General features: G+C 39.9%; 2 protein-coding genes across 3 annotated transcripts; both read right to left on the minus strand.

Annotated features, from left to right (window-relative positions):
- Window positions 1-9,376: 9,376 nt before the first annotated feature.
- ccna2 (cyclin A2) lies at window positions 9,377-12,867 on the minus strand. Its single transcript, XM_034544066.1, has 8 exons — window positions 12,233-12,867; window positions 11,354-11,585; window positions 11,091-11,197; window positions 10,706-10,929; window positions 10,397-10,601; window positions 10,182-10,295; window positions 9,923-10,056; window positions 9,377-9,839 (listed from the first exon to the last, which is right to left on the minus strand). The coding sequence occupies exons 1-8, from the start codon at window positions 12,452-12,454 to the stop codon at window positions 9,788-9,790; spliced, it is 1,290 nt and encodes a 429-aa protein (XP_034399957.1). The 5' UTR covers window positions 12,455-12,867; the 3' UTR covers window positions 9,377-9,787.
- A 769-nt stretch (window positions 12,868-13,636) lies between these two features.
- On the minus strand, window positions 13,637-20,996 carry bbs7 (Bardet-Biedl syndrome 7). Of its 2 annotated transcripts, none has more exons than XM_034543279.1 (19): window positions 20,172-20,996; window positions 19,631-19,696; window positions 19,423-19,485; window positions 19,153-19,328; window positions 18,870-19,056; window positions 18,695-18,767; window positions 18,542-18,595; window positions 18,187-18,317; window positions 17,660-17,744; window positions 17,384-17,486; window positions 17,100-17,292; window positions 16,911-16,985; window positions 16,738-16,806; window positions 16,388-16,527; window positions 16,106-16,270; window positions 15,777-15,886; window positions 15,535-15,638; window positions 15,203-15,326; window positions 13,637-14,174 (listed from the first exon to the last, which is right to left on the minus strand). In XM_034543279.1, the coding sequence occupies exons 1-19, from the start codon at window positions 20,205-20,207 to the stop codon at window positions 14,041-14,043; spliced, it is 2,088 nt and encodes a 695-aa protein (XP_034399170.1). In that variant the 5' UTR covers window positions 20,208-20,996; the 3' UTR covers window positions 13,637-14,040. The 2 variants fall into 2 exon arrangements, with proteins under 2 accessions (XP_034399170.1, XP_034399169.1); XM_034543278.1 differs by having other exon boundaries at window positions 18,488-18,595.
- Window positions 20,997-21,577: the final 581 nt, after the last annotated feature.

Raw genomic sequence — 21,577 nt, forward strand, 5'->3', positions numbered from 1 at the left:
ATGGTTGTTTGTACAATATCTATATATATATATATATATATATATATATATATATATATATATATAGGTCAATGGTTGTTTCTATATATATATATATATACTGTATATATATACTGTAGAAATATATAATAATAATAATATATATACAGTATATATACAGTTTATATATATATATATGCTCTTAAATATATATATATATGGCAATGGTTGTTTCAATATATATATATATATATATATATACTGTAGAAATATATAATAATAATAATATATATACAGTATATATATATACAGTTTATATATATATGCTCTTAAATATATATATATATATATGGCAATTGTTGTTTCTACAATATCTATATATATAGGTCAATGGTTGTTTCTATATATATACTGTATATATATATACTGTAGACATATATAATAATAATATATATACAGTATATATCATATATATATTATATATACTGTATATATATTATTATTATTATATATATATAATATATTATTATATGTGTATATATATATATATATATATATATATATATATACACACTGTAGAAACAACTTTCTACAGTTGTGAATAAAAGAGAATCAATTGTTAAATAATATGCAAAGTGTGCTGCTGTGCCTAAAATAAAATAAAGAAGACGGATTTAGTCCTCACTAATGGTATGAGTGCTTCCCTTCCCTCAGAAATAAAACCATGGGCATAAATCATTTTTAAAATATACTGAAAATCACTGCACAGGCCATGTTGGTAGCTGCAACACACACATACTGCTACAGGCCATCAAATCCCACCTGGGTTTGAACGTCATCTCCTGAACTCTGGGGTTAAAAGTGCTTTAAATACGACCTAAATCAAATCTGGCTGCTGCTGCGTTGTGTCACGCAGGTGATTTGTAAAAATGTGTCTCGCTTGGAGATTGTTCTCCATGGAAAATGCAATTTGAAAAAAGAAAAGCAATAACACATCTGCCTTAGCTGCAGCCTTGTAACAGACTCTGAGAATATTGTCGTCTCCTCCTGCTCTCAGTAAAAAGTCTCTCTTTTATTATCTCTTGTATTAGTTTTCAAGAGAACGGCCTCTTCTCGCAACATGACGATGTTAAAGTGTCACTTTACTACAATGTCACAGCATTCATCATTAGACAAAGCACAATAAAACACAATATACCCTTCTTCTTCTTCTTCTTCTTCTTCTTCTTCTTCTTCTTCTTCTTCTTTTACAGTGAAATTAATCATGAGCTATTTAAACTCACATTACTTAACTGGGATGACTCAACCCTTATTGCTCATTAAATGTTCTTTTATTACAGCATTTAGTCTTCCTCTTCTACAAAGACACCAGTGTTTGCAGTCAACACGTCACGATAGCATTGTGGTAACGTTAAGCTGAAACATCTTCACAACTCCGTGGGTGAATTGTCATGCAACGTGGGACGCACAATGCAAGGTCCCCAGAGGATGAATCCCAATTGCTTTTTTATCATCTCCACGTCTACTAGACGGATTGTCTTTTTTCATCCACCGTCACCATAACGCTTTGGGTTCAGGATGAGGCGCCTCAACAACTATTGGATGGATTGCCATGACATTTGGTAAAGGTATTCAAAGTCCCCAGAGGATTGATCGTACTGACTTTGATGATCCTGCACGGCCATCATCAAGTGAAACTTGCACTACCTGCAACACCAATGACGTTCCCATTAGCCTCCGCGGTTCTGTTTTTGGTGCTAACAGAGTTTTCTCCACTGCAGTACCCCTTTAAGAGACTAGCGGCAGGTCCCGAGTCTATTAACTCAAATTTTTTCGAATAAATACATTATGCAAATATAACCAAATATGCAGGAAGTATTTACCATGAAAATGTATGTTAACACGCTAAACTAAGAGAGTTGTGAGCACATGTACAGACTCACAAAGAAACTAGCGTGGCTCCAAACTTTCTAATATTTGCTAAACAATGATTCTTTTCATATTTCCTAATAATTTCCAATCTTTTAATAGTCAAAACTCTCTACGGATGCTTTCTCATGATTTTCTTTCTACATTGAGCATCAATAAGTCCTCTTTCCTCTCACAGTCACGATAGTTTTTAATGGGTCTATTAAACAAAATGGAGACGACAGTAGAGTAAATAGTCAATGCTAATCTCAAAAGGAGAATGAATATTATATGAACTTTTTAAGATGCCATCTGTCTCCCAACTGTACGTGGATGTAATTCAAACCCGCAATAGACACGGCGTACCTGCTGTTTCCATGCACAAGATAATACGATACGATACAAATTAGACCCCTGTCATCAGATTCTTAATCCCTTTACTTCTCATTCAACTCGTGTGCATATATATATATATATATATATATATATATATATACGACAAGTCTGGCATCTCTCACCCAGCTCGAGAGGATGGAATCAGATCAAGGATATCGAATGAAGCTGACCCTTTTTTTTTCTTTTGTGCCAATGTGAGTAGACTGCGTTTTGTGCAGCGGCTGATGTTTTATTAATGAGTGTATTGTCGCAGAAGGTACCGTCAGTTAATTAGGTATCGTCCAGAAGTGTGGAAATGACGATCTAGTGAAATTACAATTTTCTGAAAATATCTATATATAAATATAAGCATCTAGAGTTGCGTGTAACTCAAAGGCTGGTGCTGACAGTTCTTTGTGTTGCGTATTGTTTAAGACTGATCGTGTAGATCAGTGTGGCTTCAAAACATATGAATCGGTTCAGGCGCCGGCAACACAAGCTGCAAAACAAAGTTGTTTCTTGGTCTTTCTCAAATATTTTACTTCAGCATACTTTGATAATAATTCATTTTTTTTTAAAAACAACTCACCATCCTTTTTATGCTGATTGCAGACAAACCGCCGTAAACTGAAAGAAAGAGGAACAGATTCCTGGTTTAGTAGTGATGATTGAGTGGTGACTGCTGTACTTAAGTATAAAGTCAATGTATTTGTACTTTACTTAAGTATTTCTATTTCATGGAACTTTTACACTTCTACTCAATTAAACCTTACAGGGGAATACTGTGCTTTTTTACTGCAGCGTCAGTTACTTTTCAGATTCACGTGTTTTTCAGAATTTGCTGATTTTGAATTGTATATGTTTGTAATAAACTGAAGGATATGGTTTTCCTTTACGAAGTGAGCAAATTCTCCTATTAAGCTAAATGAGCCAAGAGTAAATGAGTTCAAATTGAACAGTGAAACATCTCCAACGGTGATGCAGCAGTAATATTACTCCAGAAACATCATATATAATAGTAAAAACACTAACAGGGAACATTTCACTGCACAAAAGATACTTTTTAAATGTCATACTAGCTGATAATACTTACTTAATAGTACTTTTACTTCTAGTGCAGTATATGCTTACCAACAGGTGTGTGTCCTCTCTCTGTGGCTCAGGTGGGTGCTCGTTACTTTCTGATCTCTTCTCCCGTGGGTGGCTGCGGCGTCAAATGGAAGATCCTGACGCGCATGCACTCCGCTGCTTTGTGTGACCTTCAAAAAAGAGTGCCGGGGGTCAAACGTGTCTCCAGAAGTGAGTGTCCACATGGCCCAGAGGGCTTGACGCTTTCAATGGAACTGCGTTGCGAGGCAACAGCTCGGTGCTGTGTTTACTTCCTGTCAGCTGATGTCGTCCACATCCACTGCAACCCGAGGAGCCAATATATCATTTATAGGGTCTGTCGGTGACAGGGGAATGAAACCGGGGACGCATTGTGGTGTATTTCAACATGTCATCATCCTCTTATTGTGTTAATTTAATGAGAAAGTTGTTTCCACAAGCGTTAAACAATCATCCCCCTTAAAGATGCAGTGTGGAGGATGTGGTGACATCTAGTGGTGAGGTTGCAGATTGCAACTGAAACTACTCCTGTGTGCCCACGAATTATTAATACCTAAATATAAAATACAAAAAAAAAGACCTGTGACCTATGTTATATAGTAGTAGTTTAATTTATAAAAATGATATATATATATATTGTTTGTAAAATCCTAATTTGTAAAGTACCTTTATTTGTTAAACAAATGTCAGACTGAAAGTACAACTTGTTGAAGTTTAATAAAAAAAGCACAAGTACCTAAAATGTGTGCTTATGAGATAATGTCCCTACTTAATTATATGAATATGTGAGTGAGGTTGTCATATTTTTGAATTAGGTAACTTTTACTTTTTGCCCTTAATGTCCTTCACTTTATCTTGAATTTCTGAGGAAACCCCGTTTCAAAGCGTGGTGAAACGTGTCTCCGTGGCAGACCGGAGACAAGCAGGAGATACCGGATAGGAGCGAAGGGATCGCTGGCGCTCGGCTCAGCTCACATATCACCACCGCCGTCCTCTTTAATTAAAGTGAGCACCTGTGAGTAGACGAGGGTGTGAACACCATCTCTCGGTTATCCAGTTACGGATGCTGGAGCCAATTTCCCTTAATTGCAATAAAACGAGCAGCTTAGAACAAATTAATCAGTTTAAATTGTCGATTTTTGGAGTCTGCTATTTTTATTTTAATTTATTGGATATATAGCTTGCTGCTGCTACAAAGAAAGTTCCCCCTGGGGATAAATAAAGTATATCTAATCTAATCTTAATTAACACATGTTTTGCTTGAACATGTCTCCATCACGAATTCCCAAAATGCGAGTTATTTATTTAATATATTTATTTTAATACTGTAGTATTGCTGCTACTACTTTCAGTTCCATATGTCGTGATGGATTTTCACATATTTTTTTGGGAGGTTGAGTGAGGTTGACTATTGAATAAACACCAACCTACCAACCATCTTCTTCATCAGCAACAAACTTAACAAATTATGTGAAGAAGGCAACAAATACAGGAGGGGGGGGGGGTCTTCATGGAATGCATTACGGAAAGAAAAACTAATCTATCAATCTACCATCAATAAATAAGTTATTTAAAAACAAAACTCTCTTGCATTTGCACTCGGCTAAGCTACACCATTGCCTACGGTTGCCTATACCCCTCTGCTAGGGCAACGGCTTTGGTCCAAGATTACTTCCTGTCAACTTCTGTATTAACAGGAAATGCAACAGGAAACACAAAGGGTCCATTTAAAAATGTTTACGTCGTTCATTTTCAAAGTTATGTAGACGTTTTCAGAACATTCGAAAAGGGTCCCTTTTGTATTTCCTGCTGCGTTTGTGTGTCAATGCATTTCGGCAGACAGGAAGTAAACTTCCCGACTAAAGCTGTTGCCGTGGCAACAGAGTGGCAATGAAAAGGTCGACGTGTTCTTTTGGAGAACGGCATGTTTGCTGTTGCCTTGTAAACAGGGGCTTGCGTAAGTGAATAAAATCTCATTAGAGCACACACAAATACCACCGTACCTCTTATGAGGAGACTTTGTAGAGAGGTGGGATTGCTTCTGAAGACCGACGTTTAAAATAAAATAAATTTCAAATCAGTGAGGCGGCAAACTGCCGACTATCCCTCCTGCTATCGTCCCCGAGATGTCAGCTTCCAAACTAAATCACTGTGAGTTCTTAGTCATTTGTGAGCGCACAGCGCCACGGGACAGCCAGACAGAGCTGAGGACGTCTCCATTCGTCTGGTGCCGACATGCCGGACAATAAGCGCTGTCATCAATCAACGGGCCTCCCCCGGTCGCCACTAATGGGCTCGGTTCGTTATCTCCCTCGGCGCTGAGGGCAGACGTCATCAAATGCAAATATCACCTCATGGCCCCTTTGAGGGCGTCCACAAAAAAGCACAGGGATCTGAGAGAGTAATAGCGATGCCATTAAGAACAAGTGTAGCTTCAGACTGAGAGTCATGAGTGGAGTTTTTCTGTTCTTCTATTTTCCCTTGCGGCCATTTTGAATACAAGATCAGCATTCCCTGAATTAGTCAGCAGTATTAGCTGCTCCAGCAGTAACTACCTGGAGTTGGTAGGCCGATAGCCTGCAGACTGTTTGCGGTTTTAGACTACGTTTCGGGTCAGAACACATACACAGTATGCTATATGTTTGGAGATGGATTAGCACATGTTGTCAGTTCGAAAAAAAACATGTGCGATTAGTTTTCTCGCCGAGAGTTAGGAAAAGATCGATATCTCATCAAATTCTCTGAGAGAAAGCAAGTTTCCAAAGTGTAATGATCTGATTCAATGTTGCAACCTCCCCCCCCCCCCAGACACCGACATATTTATGATGAACTCAGCATTGCAAACACCTCGACGCGTGTGCTGTATTCACAAACATATGGCACTGCCTTTATTAGAGGAAGATTGAGACGCCACGAATGGTCAAGCAGTGATCGGAGGAAACCATTTCAGCTCACGACAGAGGAGATAAACATGCAGTCACGGGATCCATCTGCACAATGCCAGACCTCATTAATCTGCAGGTCTTTTGCTGAAGGCAGCCAAAGTCTGAAAGAACCGACTGAGGAGAAGAACATCAAGATTTTGAGATAGGGAAGAGTTTTAAGACCGACCATTAAAAGAAAGGGGAATGGTTCCACATTTTGGTAAATACATCTAGCTTTCGTGCCAAGAATTACACGAGCGGATTGATACCCTGTCACGTCTTTACACCTTACATTGATTAGCTTAGCACAAAAACAGCTAGCTGGCCTGGGTCTGTCTCGAGTGGACAAATCTAGCTAATTATCACGTTTTACATTTGCATTTGTGTGCATATTAAACAAAGGAGATAACATGTTAATTGGTGAGCTTTAAATGTGCTGGTAGTTAGCTTTTGTTAGCTTCAGACTGAGCCAAGCGAGATGTTTCCCCCTGTTTTCGGTCTTTATGCTAAACTAAGCTAGCTGTTTCCCCCTGTTTCCAGTCTTTATGCTAAGGTAAGCTAGCTGTTTCCCCGTTTCCAGTCTTTATGCTAAGCTAAGCTAGCTGTTTGCCTCTGTTTTCAGTCTTTATGCTAAGCTAAGATAGTTGTTTCCCCGTTTCCAGTCTTTATGATAAGCTAAGACGGCTGTTTCCCCCTGTTTTCAGTCTTTATGCTAAGCTAAGCAATACAGCTGCTATTTCTGAAACTATTATTTTGAAAGAGAAGCCACGAAAACATCCAAAGAAAGTAGATGCTTTAAAATGGATTGATAGGCTGCATTACAGAAAAGGATGTTTTAAGAAAGTGTCTTGTCCAAATAATAATAATAGTTAGTTTACACCCTTTTCTGAAACGTTAACGCAGCTGAGGCATCACACCCAGAAGCACCATGTTTGTGTTATTGTGCTGCTCTTTTAAGAAATCAGCTGTCGATGTGTAATGAACACGCTTCCTTCGGGGCTATTGATTCCTCTCAGACTATTCAATCAAAGACAGCCCGGCCACCTCTGAGTAATGATGAAAGAAAACGATAAGCACAGAGGGAAAAGCACCAAACTCCCCTACCTGTGTATAATAAACACTTGTAACCTGAGAAATTAGCCTTGGCATGTTATTATCCTTTTGCCTTTAGCCTCATTTACTTTGGACCCCAACATGGACACATGGGGGGAAGTTGAGAAAACTAAGTGGCACACAGCACTCCTTTCATTTATCTCATCTCTGGCATATCCTCAATATCCCTCCTGCCAGTTCACCACTGAGATGAGAGGAGTGCAAATTTCCCTCCTGAATGCATTGCTTTAATCAGCATGAATCAAGATGCAGATTGAATCTTTGCTTGTGCTTTTTATGCAGCAATTTAGATATTTGACCTCGGTTGAGAGATGAAAAATAGAAACAGTGGATTTAAAACAGTATAATATTGATAGGACTCACTATTTAGTGCATAATAGAGACATTATATAATGGGGGGGAAGATAAAGCTATGACAAGAACAGACAGTGGTTTCTATAAATACAAACATGAACAGGTTTTATTATGAGACAGAATATTGAGTCCAAAACAAGTCATTTTTGTTGTTCTTACATTAATTTGCAAAGCACTCCGAGCCTCAGTCCCGGCACAACTGTCCCCCTTTTTTCACAACACGTGGTGCAACCTCTGCTCAAAGCAGGGCTGCCTGAAAGAGCGGACGGGCTGCAGCGAGGATTTCATCACCGAGTTACTCAGCTGCTTGAGGAGCATCCAGAGGAGGAGCAGCATCAGCACCAGGAGTCCGAGGAGAATCCCCACGTACAAGCTCAGGTTCCAGCCCCAGTCCAGCGGCAGGGGCAGCGAGGTGGACGCTACCAGAAATTTTCTGGGGGCAGGCATGGATGTAAGGTAGCAAAAAACAAACACTTGGATCTTCTCAGGGGTTACGCAGATGCTGTGCCGTAGCTGCCATTCAACAAGTATCCAGTTGGCTACTCAAAATAATTCCCATGGTTTAATCCTCCAGTTAGGCGTCAACGCAAACCTGATGGTGTGCATGGTCCGAGCAGTGCATTCTGGAGATGAAATGGAAATCCTTCTGCAGCTGGGCTGTGCTTCCCCTCTCCCGTCTGGCTACGCGCACAAAGCCAGCCTCCCAATTTATCAGGGGAGTGAGGTAGAGAGAGAATGATTTCTACGCCACCGGCTGCCTTTTTCACTTGAGAAAATGTAATGAAGTAAAGAAACATTTAATTTAGCTGATGCTTTTATACAAAACTACTTACAATCGTGTCGCGCTCAAGGACACGATGACTAGCAGAGGTGGGGATCAAACCGCCGACACTGTGAAAAACCGGAGCTGGCCAAACAATGTACAAACTGATAAAGATTCCCCTTTGTCGGCACATGGTTGTTTGCCAGTCATTTATTTCAAATTTTGTATAGCCCAAAAACCACAAGTTTGCCTCAGGGCTTTACAATATGCATATGACATCCGGTCCCGGGACCTTTGGTTTGTTTTTCTTTAAGCATATGACCGTTTTGAGACAAGCGGCTTTAATAAATCAGTTCTTGTGGAAACCGATTCACAGAAGTCAATTGATTAAATTAAATCACTTATTTCAATGCCCCTTAGATATATAAAATGTAGTCTTGGCCACGTCATTATGAATTTAACTGAACTAAGCAAAGAAATTTAAAGCACAAGCGGTGCATTTTCTGCAATAAAGCATTAGTGTGGCTTCTGTAGTTAACTTGATAGAGCAAACGACCAGTGAAGTATACAGGTCACTCAGCTTGGCCTTTCAACCCTCAAGGCACCTTATGTCAAACTACTGACTAAACAAAGCTTGTAAAAGTCTAGTTTTCCAGACCAGAATCACCACTTTGTTAAAAGTCTTTAAGAACCAAAACTGGTCCTCTGCTGCCCCCGTGAGCACATAAAGACAGAGACATGAAGTCTTACTTTAAATGAATTTTATTTACAAGAGCCATTTTTACAGTGCAGTTGGTGCCTTGAAAAAGCTGTTATATACCTCCAAGACAATGTAATTAGACAGCAGACTCCATTACAGACAAAAATGTACTTTAATGTGCATCCCATGAGGCCCTAAAGGTTGCACCTCTCAAGATGAACCAGCAACAATAACTGCCATCAACTTAACCTTTTTAAAAAATTGGGTTTTAGTACATCGCAAGTCTATCGGAGTTCTCGACACTGTAGAGCAAAGACGAGGGTTTTTGTCTGTGATTAGTAAAACTGCTTGATTAGCCAACACGACTGTAGTATCTGGTATGAATGTCAAGATTGAGTATATAAAAATACCGTAAAAACTCTAAACATTGAACGCTACTCCAAGAAGAGCAGGCCATGTCATTTAAATTGTGAAACACATCATTTAAAAAAGAAAAATCTTAATGTCTGACACGGGTACAAAACTCTACATTACAAGGGAGGGCAAAAAAAAAAAAAAAAGAAGTTAGTTCAGCAGCAATTTAGATGGAGCGTCGATGAGGGAAACATCAGAGTATCTGGAAGAGAAACAAACTCCTTTAGAACACGTGCTAGATTGCCTCAAACGCTGACAAAGATTAATTACGAGCAGCAAACGTACTTGGGGCCCTTGTACTTCTCCCGAACAGACTGCTGAGCATGCTGCGCAGCGCTGAGGAAGGTTTGGTGCAGATCCTCGACACATGGCATCAGCTCTTCAAGCGAGTAGCCGGTCATCTCCGTCATGGACTTGGGCTGAGGAGGAGACAACCGGAGTCATCTCGAATGTTTTGCACAAGACCACAGTAACGAATTCAGGCTTCCAAACATCCTTTAGATAAAATAAAACTCCTCCATTTAGACCATTCTCTCAAACTTACCCATGAGCCGCCAGTCACAGTGTGGTTTGCCAGAGTGTAGGCTGCAGCAGCTGTATGTGACGGGAGGTACTTCAGGAAGGGATCCGAATCGACCAGACTGAGCTCCCCGAGATACTGAAACACAAAAGCAAATTCAGAGATTGATCTGATGCACTTTGCTTGAATATTCTTCAATGTGCCAAAGAGGCACGCACACTTTTAAATGCGTTGCTCACCATTGACAGGCTCTCCACTTGTTTGTTAACAGAATGGTGAAGGAAGTACTGGGTGAGAAACTGGGTGATGGTTGGTGCGGCCAGATCAAAGGAGAGCACTTTAAGCACCAGGTGCTCCATTCTTAACACTTGCTTCTTGGTGTAGGTATCATCCGTGATGTAGACAAACTCTGCCACCTCCGGAGGATAGATCTCCTCAAATTTCCTGCATTAGACCATTTTAAAATAGTTACTCACACAGCAGGAAAGACTACCTTGAACATGCACTTTGTAATTTAAGTAGCTGGACTGAATATAATGGTGACGTACGAAGCCAACAGCATGGCAGCAGTCCCAACCAGCTGAAGTTTCCCCCTCAGGACAGACATGGAGGAGAGGAAGCGATCGATGTAGTTTACAGCCAGATAAAGGGTCTCATTCTGGAGCTTGTACTCTTCTCCAACCTCGACCAGCCAGTCCACCAGGATGGCCCTCATGCTGTTTGTGATGTCAGGCTGCTTCTTCATGTAGCCGGCTTTGGGTCTGGTTTTTACCTGTGGAGGATCTGCGTGTTATTTAAGAAATATACTTGCAGGCAAAGCCATGTACTTTAGATAAAGTGCATTTTGAGAAGAGCCTTATGACAAGTATATTTGAACTTAAGACGCAGCTGAACAAATTGTTCAAGTCTGTAGCATTTTGCTCCATTTCTCACCTCCATGTCCCTCAGGTATGTGTGGATTTCAGCAGCATACTCTGGAACTTCATTTGCATCCACTGGTTTATCCTCTCCCTCAACCACAGACATGTCCATTGGAGAGTCTGAGGAAAGAAATAAAGTTATATACTTTATACAAGAAAAAAATGTGTCTTCAACAGCAATTTCTATAAAGAACTGCATCGTAAATTTGGGAGCTTAAAGAGGCCAAGAGGTGTAATAGAACAAATCAGACATTTTGCCAGGTATACACAACCCACCAAAGCTGAGATCCATATCAATGGTTGCCAGGGGCTGTCGGAGCTTTGCCACAGCATTAATCGTTTCAGAGATGGCCTTGGCTTTGACAGCATCGACAAGCTGTGGCTTCTTGATGCAGGTGCCATCGGGCTCATCCACATGGATCTGGAAAGCGGGCTGCTTGGCGGCGGGCTTCTCCGTGCAGCTTTTGCCCAAGTCTTCATTTTTGCACGACAAGGTCTGTGACGACTCCTGGAAGCAGAACACAAGGTTAGTTAAGATTTGTCCCACTGAAGGGTTATTATTTTTGCAGGAGGAAAAAGAAAAAAGCAGAAAATTAAAAAAAATGCATGCTGGGGGATATAATTCAATGTTCAGTGATAAAAGAAATTTGAACCATGAGCTTGAACAACGTGGCAACCAAGGTGGTTTATTTTGTAAAAAGACAGGGGCAACTATTGCACAAGAGGCATGTTAAACTATAATCTGCTGCACTCAGAAACTAGTATGTTAAGGATGTCAGAGCACTTGTTTTACATCCCATAACTAGTGTAATCACTAGAAAGCGAGATAAACGTACACATAACAGATCAGGGCAAATATGTGAGTTACGAAAACCGGTCGGTGTGCTGGTTAATTTAAGCAGTTGAAACTAGTATTAAATGTATCACTTAATGCGATGTGAAAATGGCGGACAATCAGGGTAACAGAGTAAATTTAAAGCTACATTGCATTTGTTTGAAAACGTATTTAAAAAAAAAAAAGGAACAGATGCGAGTGATTTTAACGGTCAAGATAACTAAATGAGTTGCCTCCAAATACAACAATGCCCCTCCATCTTAACCAGTTATCAGCAGACACTAGCACGAGCCCTTTAGCACCAGTTGTCCCAAACTGACCTGTTTCGTGGCGCGCTGGTTCTGAGCTTTGCTCCGGTGGTTGTTCTGCAGGGCTCCCAGGACGGTTCTGCTGCTGCCGGTCGCTTGTTTCGGGGGAAGGTTCTCTTGGTTCTCGCTCGGACCAGCTCTGGGTTTCAGGGAGCCCCTCAGTCTTGACAGCATATTCTCCTGGTTGTGAAGCTCGCTAGCCACGCTAGCTTGGCCTCGGTTAGCGCCAGCCATGGTGCCACTCAAGGAACGATCTAACTTGTATCCGTTTGCCTTTAAAAGGCTAGTACTACAGCTGAGTTGCACACTGCGTGTATATATAAATATAAACCTCAAGTGGGTTAAGATAATCGCGTGTGGACGGTTATAGGGAGGCTAGCATTAGCTGCTACCTTGCTGGAGCAGGTTAAACTACGCCGTTGATATGGCAACGACTCTATAATCCACACAAAAAGCCCAGTTGTTGGGTACAGGCTTCACGAGAGGTTTAAACGTGCTCGTAATTTGTCTCGAAGTTACTACCAACCTGCAGCAGAGCCAGCTAGCCTCAGTCCATTTACACGGGAACATGCATAACAGACATTGCTTTCTCTCAGTTCAAGTAGCCCGCGAGGATTGAAACGGACCAATCACGGGTCACGCCGGGAGTGACGGCGCCGGAAGTACGGGAGCCCAAGAGGGCATTACGCGACATCACGCTCGCCTGATTGCAAATTCAAACCCGGTTTGACAGAATTTCACTGTGGAAGTCGCAAAATGTTATAACAGCTGCAGGAAGTACTCAGAGCTTTCAGTTTGGTATTGTTATTGTTGCGATACCACTGGAACAAGTAGAAGTCTTGTATTCATATTATTAGCATCAAAATATGTAATAATACTCATTGTACAGAATGGAGTACTCATCATATGCATGACAACCCTGGATTATAATTATTAATGCATTATTAATGCTTTGCTCATTTTAATTACTTTATATACTGTTGGCTGGCTTAATTTATAGAAATATATCATAATATATTAGTTGATTTACATTTTGTATTAACAGATTTAATTGAATATTAAGGCAACATTTCAATTTTGGTTCAGGAGTAAACAGTTATATATATATATATATATATATTTATTTACATTTAGTGAGGTGGAAATCCTCAAATGAAGTATTAGCTGTAATGCAGTGCTGTGTCACCTTATGTCTGGTTCTTGGAAGTTTATAAATTAAAATAATTGTCAAGAGGATACAGATAAATAAGGAAACATAAATACATTTAACAATCAATTGATTGCAGATGTAATCATTTAATGAATGAGACTTAAGTATGTGGTTTTGAAAAAGAATATCTCATGGTGTCTTATGAGCTTTTCCTTCATGTAGAATTTCATATTTTCAGCCCCTTGAATGATACATATTACAAAAGGTTACAAATAACCTGACGTTTTTATTACAACAGGGGGTACTCACAGTGCTATGATAATTATTATATAAAAACATACATTCTCTGGCTTACGTTGGGTCACATTTGGTCAAATTTCAAACCCTAACCGAAGCTTGGTCACTAATAAAAAGAGGAACCTGCATTATCCTGGCAAACTTGTATTGGTTTATTAATTACCAACCTTGATTTTAGATGCTATCAAAATATATTATCCATATTTAAATATTTTACACCATTTTTATCACAAAATAAAGAGCTAAATGACAGTATTACAACATAACATTGACACAGCTATCAACTACCACGCTGTTGTATTTACAATACAAAAGTAGCACAAATAAAAACACTCAAAAACAAGTAAATAAATACCCTCTGATTGACAGGACATCATGCCTCATTGAAAAAGTCTAACAGAGAATTTAAGTCATAATTGTCGAGTATCTCCAGCAACGAGGACACTTTGGTTTTCACGTTCTGGCCTTTAAACTTGAATTTGTCGATGAAGAGGTCTGTGATCATTCCTACGGGAAATAAAGAAAACAAAACAACGAGTTACCACCAGCCAACGAGCTCTTCTTCACAATGTCAGGCTCATGTTGTACAACTTAATACAAAAATAATAAAAAAAGATACATGGAAGGGAGGAAGGAAAACAAGTTTAGGGAAAGTGTCTCTGGACATGAGTGTCGGCGGAAATACCATATTGTCTTGATTTATCTTATTATTATGTATTGTCAAACTGGGCGGCCATGTCACACCTTTCTCAATAAGATTGACATAATCCAAAATAATTTCTTAAGTGATTATCTTTATAAAGTTGGGACTCATCTGCTCTTCTCTTCTCTTCTAAAAAGACAAATCTCTATCGTTATTTTATGTGACCATATAAATATATAGTCCTCTATACATATATATACACATATATATACACACATACATACATATATATACATATATATATATATATATATATATATATATATATACATACATACATATATATATATATACACATACATACATACATACATACATATATATATATATATATATATATACACATACATACATACATACATACATATATATATATATATATATATATACACACATACATACATATATATATATATATATATATATATATATATATATATAAATATATATATATATATATATATATATATATATATGTATAGAAGATTATGTCTTTGGAACAACCATCACTACAATCAATTTTTACATTATCGTAATAAAAAAAACATTCAAAGAAGGACATTAATTAGCTAAATATTATACACATTTAAATGAATCTTAACTGGTGAACATAAACTTTTCTATTTAATTGTACGTTATATATCAATGTTTTGTATTCCTGCTGCAATGTTTGTTTTAATCTTTTCATCGTTTAAGTACGAGTATTGATATCTAAATCGGGGAGGTATTTTTATGAGCCATTTTCTTTAACTTTTAACCTCTTCTGCACAAACTTTCTCTGACGTCTTTTTTGTTTACGTGTATATGTGCAAATAGAGAAACCATGCTGCACCATAAAGCCTCTCGAGGTGCGCTGGCTGCTTCTTGTACTCCTCGAGGAGACTGGCAGACTCATCCAAGATGTTGCGATACTCTGGGATGAGGAAGTCGGGGTTCCCCTCATGAACCTGAAGCTCCTGCCGATCAGGGAAATCAGAGAGGAAGTGAGGTGGAGGTCAGTAAGAAATAAACAAAATCATTTCAAGAGCCCTGAAAAGAAACGTGTGAGAACTTGAAGCGTTGAACTGAAGGTGGGCTCGAGGACACAGTGAATGTGTTGAACCACTAAATGACTCTTGAGGGTGGATTTCTCCTTTTAAGACGACATATTCAACCATTACGTACTTTAAGTGCATCGATAAGCTGAACCTTTCGAGCCAACAGCAGCTGGTACTCCAGCTTTGGATGTATCATCTTCAGAGTGTGGCTCACGGAGTCATCATTGATATCTGGAAGATTAACAAACAAACAAACAAACAAACAAACAACACAGTTAGTTTAACAGGATTTAATTCGCTAGAGATTATTTCCTGAATGTTTTTGTCAGATGAAAAATCACCAAAAAGAAATTATAATAGCGCACTCACCATATGAAATGTTCAGATTCATTTTTCTCTTGGTGGCTTCTTTAGAGAGAACATCACTCAGTATGGAGATCGTAGAGACGTTGTCCGACTTGAAGTGACCTTCACCTTTGCTAAAATGACAAATTCAGAAAAAACACACTTTTGATTCAGTAGATTATGACACACATCCCAGTCAAATCAGTGGAAATAATATATAAAAACACAAAGAAAACATTTCTAGGGGCTTCAGAAAGGTTATAAAATGTCACAACCCCTTGTCAGTTATGTCATAATCCCTACAAATGTATATGCAATTTTTAGAAGAAGACCCTTTATACTCTTGTATTTACCAGTAGGTGGCTTCAAGCTGCGTCCCAAGAAAAGTGTTATGGAAATAGAAAGTGATGCTCTCTCCTGCTGGCGTTTTCTCAGGCACCTCTGGCAGACAGAAGACCACCCAGGAGTGGATCTCAGCAAAACTGAACTGTCCCACCAGACTGAGCCTGTTCATGGGCCTGTGTGGCAGACCGAGGGACAAATAAGATATGTATTTTGTAAGGTTGAAATCAGTACAACCGATAGAAGATAACAATGTCACATCGAGTTCATGTTCTTGAGTTAAAGTCTTTTACCTTTCTTGGTCTATGCTGTGTGTCCGCTGGTGGAGGGACAGAGGTTTGATCTGGTACTGGCGGACCTGGCATGTCTTGGGTTGCAGTCTGGGGGTAATGTAAGCCTGGAGGGTCCCATACTGTCCCTCGATGGACCTCACCTAGAACAGTTATTACGAATGGAGCGCATTCCTGAGGTGGCTATTGTCAAAAATACAACAGCAATGTTTCTATTTTGGGTGAAGTGACGGATGCAATGAGCACACGACGCAGCTCAGCACTGTCTGTGAGACTCATAATTGCACAAAGGGAAGGCCTAGGAAAGAAAGGAAGGCTTTTCGTGAAGCTGGAGAAACAGAATGAAGTGTTACCCTGAGCTCGAGTCTGGTTGTGTTGGCCTGACATCTGTACGTGGCCAGGAGGAAGTTCCCGTTTGGCTGCTGGAGACAGAATAAGAGTTTCAGGCCTCTGGGAGCAGCAGTAGGTACATGAGCTTTATTATTAAGCATGTCTGTCCTGTGTAGAAAGAGTTTAAACAGCTCACCTCTGAATCACATTCACTGAAACTGACAACAGCCGAGTTCTTATCCACATCCAGCAGGTCTATGGGGACGTCGCTCTGCACAGGAGATTCATCTTTAAGTTACATTTTGCATGTTTATGCCTTCGATATGGGGGTCAAGGGCACCGCCAGAGGTTGTGACGACACAGGGGGTCATAATAACGAGCAGACCTGCAGCAGCAGATTGTCGATGGCGGTCTGCACCTCCAGAGTGAGGCTGTAGCTGGCATCGTCCTGGCTCAGGGTGAACTTGTCATTGATGCTGAAGACGGGCACAGCGGAGACGGCTGTGGTCGACTGAGAGGTCTGCTGGTACTGCTCTCGGCCCTGCAGGACTTTGACCTGCAGCTGTTCCAGCTCCGCCCTGGAAGAGGGACAATAAACCATCACATGGGAAGTCAAACGCATCAAAAAGCACAAGAACATGCTGTTTAATGAGAAACAGAGGCTGGTACCTGAGTGCTTCTACTTTGGACTGGATCTCCTTACTCATTCTGACCTTGTCTCCGGGGCCGGCCTCAGCCTTCTGGGGCTCAGTGGTCAAACCAGTCACCCATCCTGAAAGGGACAACGAGAGGACGGCAAAGCAGAATATGAAATATGCTCTTCATATCAGATCTCAGAAATTACTGTACCTATCTTATTGAATACAAAGTATTGGAGATAGACTGACTGATAACATTTGTCAACATTAGGTGCGTGAGTTCTTTTTTTTTCTCCCTTCATCCAACCTGTGTAAGTGGCAGTCAAGACCTCATCATAAGACTCCTTCCCCACACAGCCACCCTGGATGGAGGTCACACTCTCTGACAACACCTGAAGTCAGAAAAACACAGGACCATTTGGCCATCAATGATGGGCATCAATGATATAATACGAAAATAACAATAGACACAGGTATCTAAGAAAAGGCCAGTACAGTATTGATATACTGGGATACATATAACTAATAGTATTTCATCTTTAAAAATGTAAACTATTGCTACTTAATACTTTTAAAAGAGACACTGGCTTGAATGGATCTGGGTATGAAAAAGTAACTGACACGCAGGGTCAGCTGTTTCAAATCAAACTGAACAGTAAGTGTGAATGCAGCATAGCAGAGCTGCATGGTACTGACACAACTCAAATCCTAATCTGTGGTTAAACATTACAATATATTAAACGGTAATTTGAAAAGCACAAATTGGAGCGATTTGAGATGGAAATCGGAGGGAGTAAATTGATAAAAGATGAGTCACGTTCGGCATAAACTCACATGCTCAAAGCGTAGCGTGGGCTCACTGGCGCTGTCGAAACCAAAGACCTCCACCGTCCCATCGTCTCTGCCCACCAGGATGTCGTTCACGCCGTCTCCCATGATGTCATAAGTGTCGATGCAAAGAATTCCTGATGGGAGACAGGAAAGTGTAATTTGTATTGTGTATTGTTTGCCTACCTCCTAAGAGTTCATATTCATATGATGTGGAAAGTAGTTGGTATTAAACATAGAAGTGATCCGTAGTGAAATGGATCAACATGTAAAACCCGGCTGCGATCATGTACAGAACCTACTGTACCTCCTTTCTTTTTGTCGTTGTCGATCTCCCATTTAATTGCAGCTGCACTCTCACCGATCTGCACCAATCCTATTTTGCCATCGGTAGTTCCGTAGAGGATTTCCTCACCTGTGGAGAAATCAGTGACGCTGTACAAGATCCGTTTCATAGAAATCAGTCTTGTGTTTTTATTGTTCTAGTACACAGCACACAGGAAGGTCAACTTGCCTCCATCTTTGTTGTATAGTTCCAAGACGGACGGAGGGCCAGGGACTTCAACGTCATAGGCAAGCTCTGATCCCTACAACAACAACAACACATACAATAATAAATCTCAGCTAATTGTTTGAGGGAGAACAATGAACTGTATCAAAATCGACACAACAAATGTCTTGGGTCTAACCTGCAAGACTCTGAGAACCCGATCTTGGCACGCCAGGACCGGGACGGGGCGACTCAGGTTTTCTGAAGACAAACACGTGATATCATTGATTTTGTCTCCAGAGAGGTAGTAGTGTTGGTCCTTGCAGTCACAGTAGTGGTTGTAGATGTAACTCGCACACACAAAGAGGTCGGCGCCTAAGACATGCCTGGGAAAGAGACACGCAACAGTAAAACTCACACAGCTCTGCACGTGTCAATCAAGCGGTGTAAGTCAACCGAAAAGGGGAGAGGCGGTTCCCTACATGGCGTTGATGCTTTCAGTGAGGTTGGCTTCAAAGGTGAGGAACAGTTTGCCTTTCTTGGTGAATCCTCGGACCTGAGAACCAGAACAAACAAAGATCTTCTCCTGTGGAGTTCCCGCAGCTCCTCCGAGGTCCATTCTGGATATTTTCGGCCCTGGCAGTGTTTTAAACACGGGCTGAAACAGAGGAGTCAGAACCCTTAACATTAGAAACTGAAATTCAACACATTAAGATACAACTGGCGGTTTTATAAAGAAAGTATTAACTCACCACTGCCTCTCCCTTCTTCATCCCAAAACATGTCAGTACACCATCATGATCAGCAACAGCAACCTGAAACAAGACAAGATAAGTCTTCATTAGTCCCGTAGCGGGAGACAACATGCACCAAGGAGCTGTAGAATGAAACACTTTAATTAAACTCGAATAACTTCAGGCACACGGAGAAGCACAACACATTGCTCTGACAGAATAATACCTTTTGAGTTGCCTTCTTTCCCAATGCTGGAAGCAGCTTCATAGTTTTCAGGGATGTCACACCAACCTGTGAGGACAAAGCAGAATAACTTGCGTTTATTGACAAAAGTTATAAACGTTTCTCGAAGGAAACACACGTGGAAAACATTGCAAGAATTAAAAGGATTTCTGTATAAACAAGAAACTAATAAATGTGTTCATGCATGTAGTTTTTAGCAGGCTAAACTACGATAATGTAGGTGATGATACGGACAGATTTTAACCACTTACTTACTTGTCTTTAAGGCACTAAATAGGCTGGGTCTAAGTACATCTCTGATTTCACCTGAGGTCGGCTCATTTAAACCAGGGCGTAAAACATTATTGTTTACTGTGACTTTCCAGTAAATTAGATTTTTAACTATTGATAACAATAGTGTTATAACACAAAACAAAGCAATACACAATAACATGAGACAATGCAGAGCAAAAGGTATAACTGACTAGAGAAGCTCAACAGACCTGGTGATAGACAGAGACATCTACAAACACTCTGGTGTTACCTGGATGTAATCAACTCGATTGAGGTGTATTTCCATCTTCTTTCTCCTTTTAGTGTTTTATTTTAAAACATACAAAACAAAAAAAAGTAACGTTAAATCTCCCGGGTGACGTCAGGTCATCCAGTCATCATACGCAGTCCATTTAATGTCGCTCCCGGCGTGTTGAAGAACAAAGTAACGGAGAGAGACCGACGATTATATCCAAAGCGAGAAGATTAGCTCGCCGTGCTAACGTTAGCTCGCAGGCTAATTGGCTTAAACACGATTTATTCTCCACTTTGTTTGAAAACATATCATCTTTAACTGAAACTACAGAGTAACAGCAACACCTCCAGAAGCAGGTCTCGGTTCGTACGCGTTGTTAAATCGGTAAATAAACTCTATTTTTAGCGAGAATACTAGCGTTGGGCTCAAAACACTTCAGGACCAGATCAACGCAGTGGCCGTTGTCAACGGCAACGCCACATCAGTTAACAAGCCGTATCGCCATTGGATGAGAGCGAATAGGATTTGTAGCCGTGTTCTGATTGGTTGGCTAGTCAACGGTGAATCAGATCGTAGCCGTGTCCTGATTGGTTGGCTAGTCCACGGTGAATGAGATCGTAGCCGTGTCCTGATTGGTTGGCTAGTCTATGGCGAATGAGATCGTGTACAGTGGCCACTTTTAGAGTACTTTATTATCTGGTACACCTGTACAATCTAATGCGATTTAATATAACAGCTCTGCCATAAAATCTGCTTTTACATTGTTCAATTCAATTCAGTTTATTTTGTATAGCCCAGATATGTGCTCTGAAGATGTGTTCAGTTTTTGATGACGTTGTGTGTGTGTGTGTGTGTATATGTATATTTATATAGTTTATAATATATATTGTATATAATATAATATATATTATATACATATGTAATCATTGGTCATAGTTAAATGTAGTCTTCAACTAGACTCTTAATTATTTACCCCTCCCCCTAATCGCAAGGATGAGGTGAGCAGAGTATTAGAATCACCACTAACTATGACCTCAATGCTAAAACATATTTAATTAACATGGCAGTCAAACACCTGAGCATTATGGGTAACAAAGGTAGATTTTATGGCAGTTGTATTGGCGATTGGTGTGCACAGGTGTACCGACTACATCGGCCACTAGGTGTATAGTGCACCTAAATGCATGCAAAATGTGATATGCGTTTCACATTATTTAACATAATTAAAGGAAAAATATATATTTGACCTTTTATAAATACATCCACTGATGAAAGCTGGTATAGTTGGCTTTAAAAAAAGTAGAGATTAATATACACATTTGTTTGTCAGCATAGAAGTCTATGCATTGCATATCCACGGATGGTAAAATGGGTAATTAGTTTAAGATGTGTTAATTGCAGTAATCAAACTAAAATATAAG

The sequence above is a fragment of the Cyclopterus lumpus genome, chromosome 10 (assembly GCF_009769545.1).
Source record: "Cyclopterus lumpus isolate fCycLum1 chromosome 10, fCycLum1.pri, whole genome shotgun sequence".
Classification (NCBI taxonomy): Eukaryota; Metazoa; Chordata; class Actinopteri; order Perciformes; family Cyclopteridae; genus Cyclopterus; species Cyclopterus lumpus.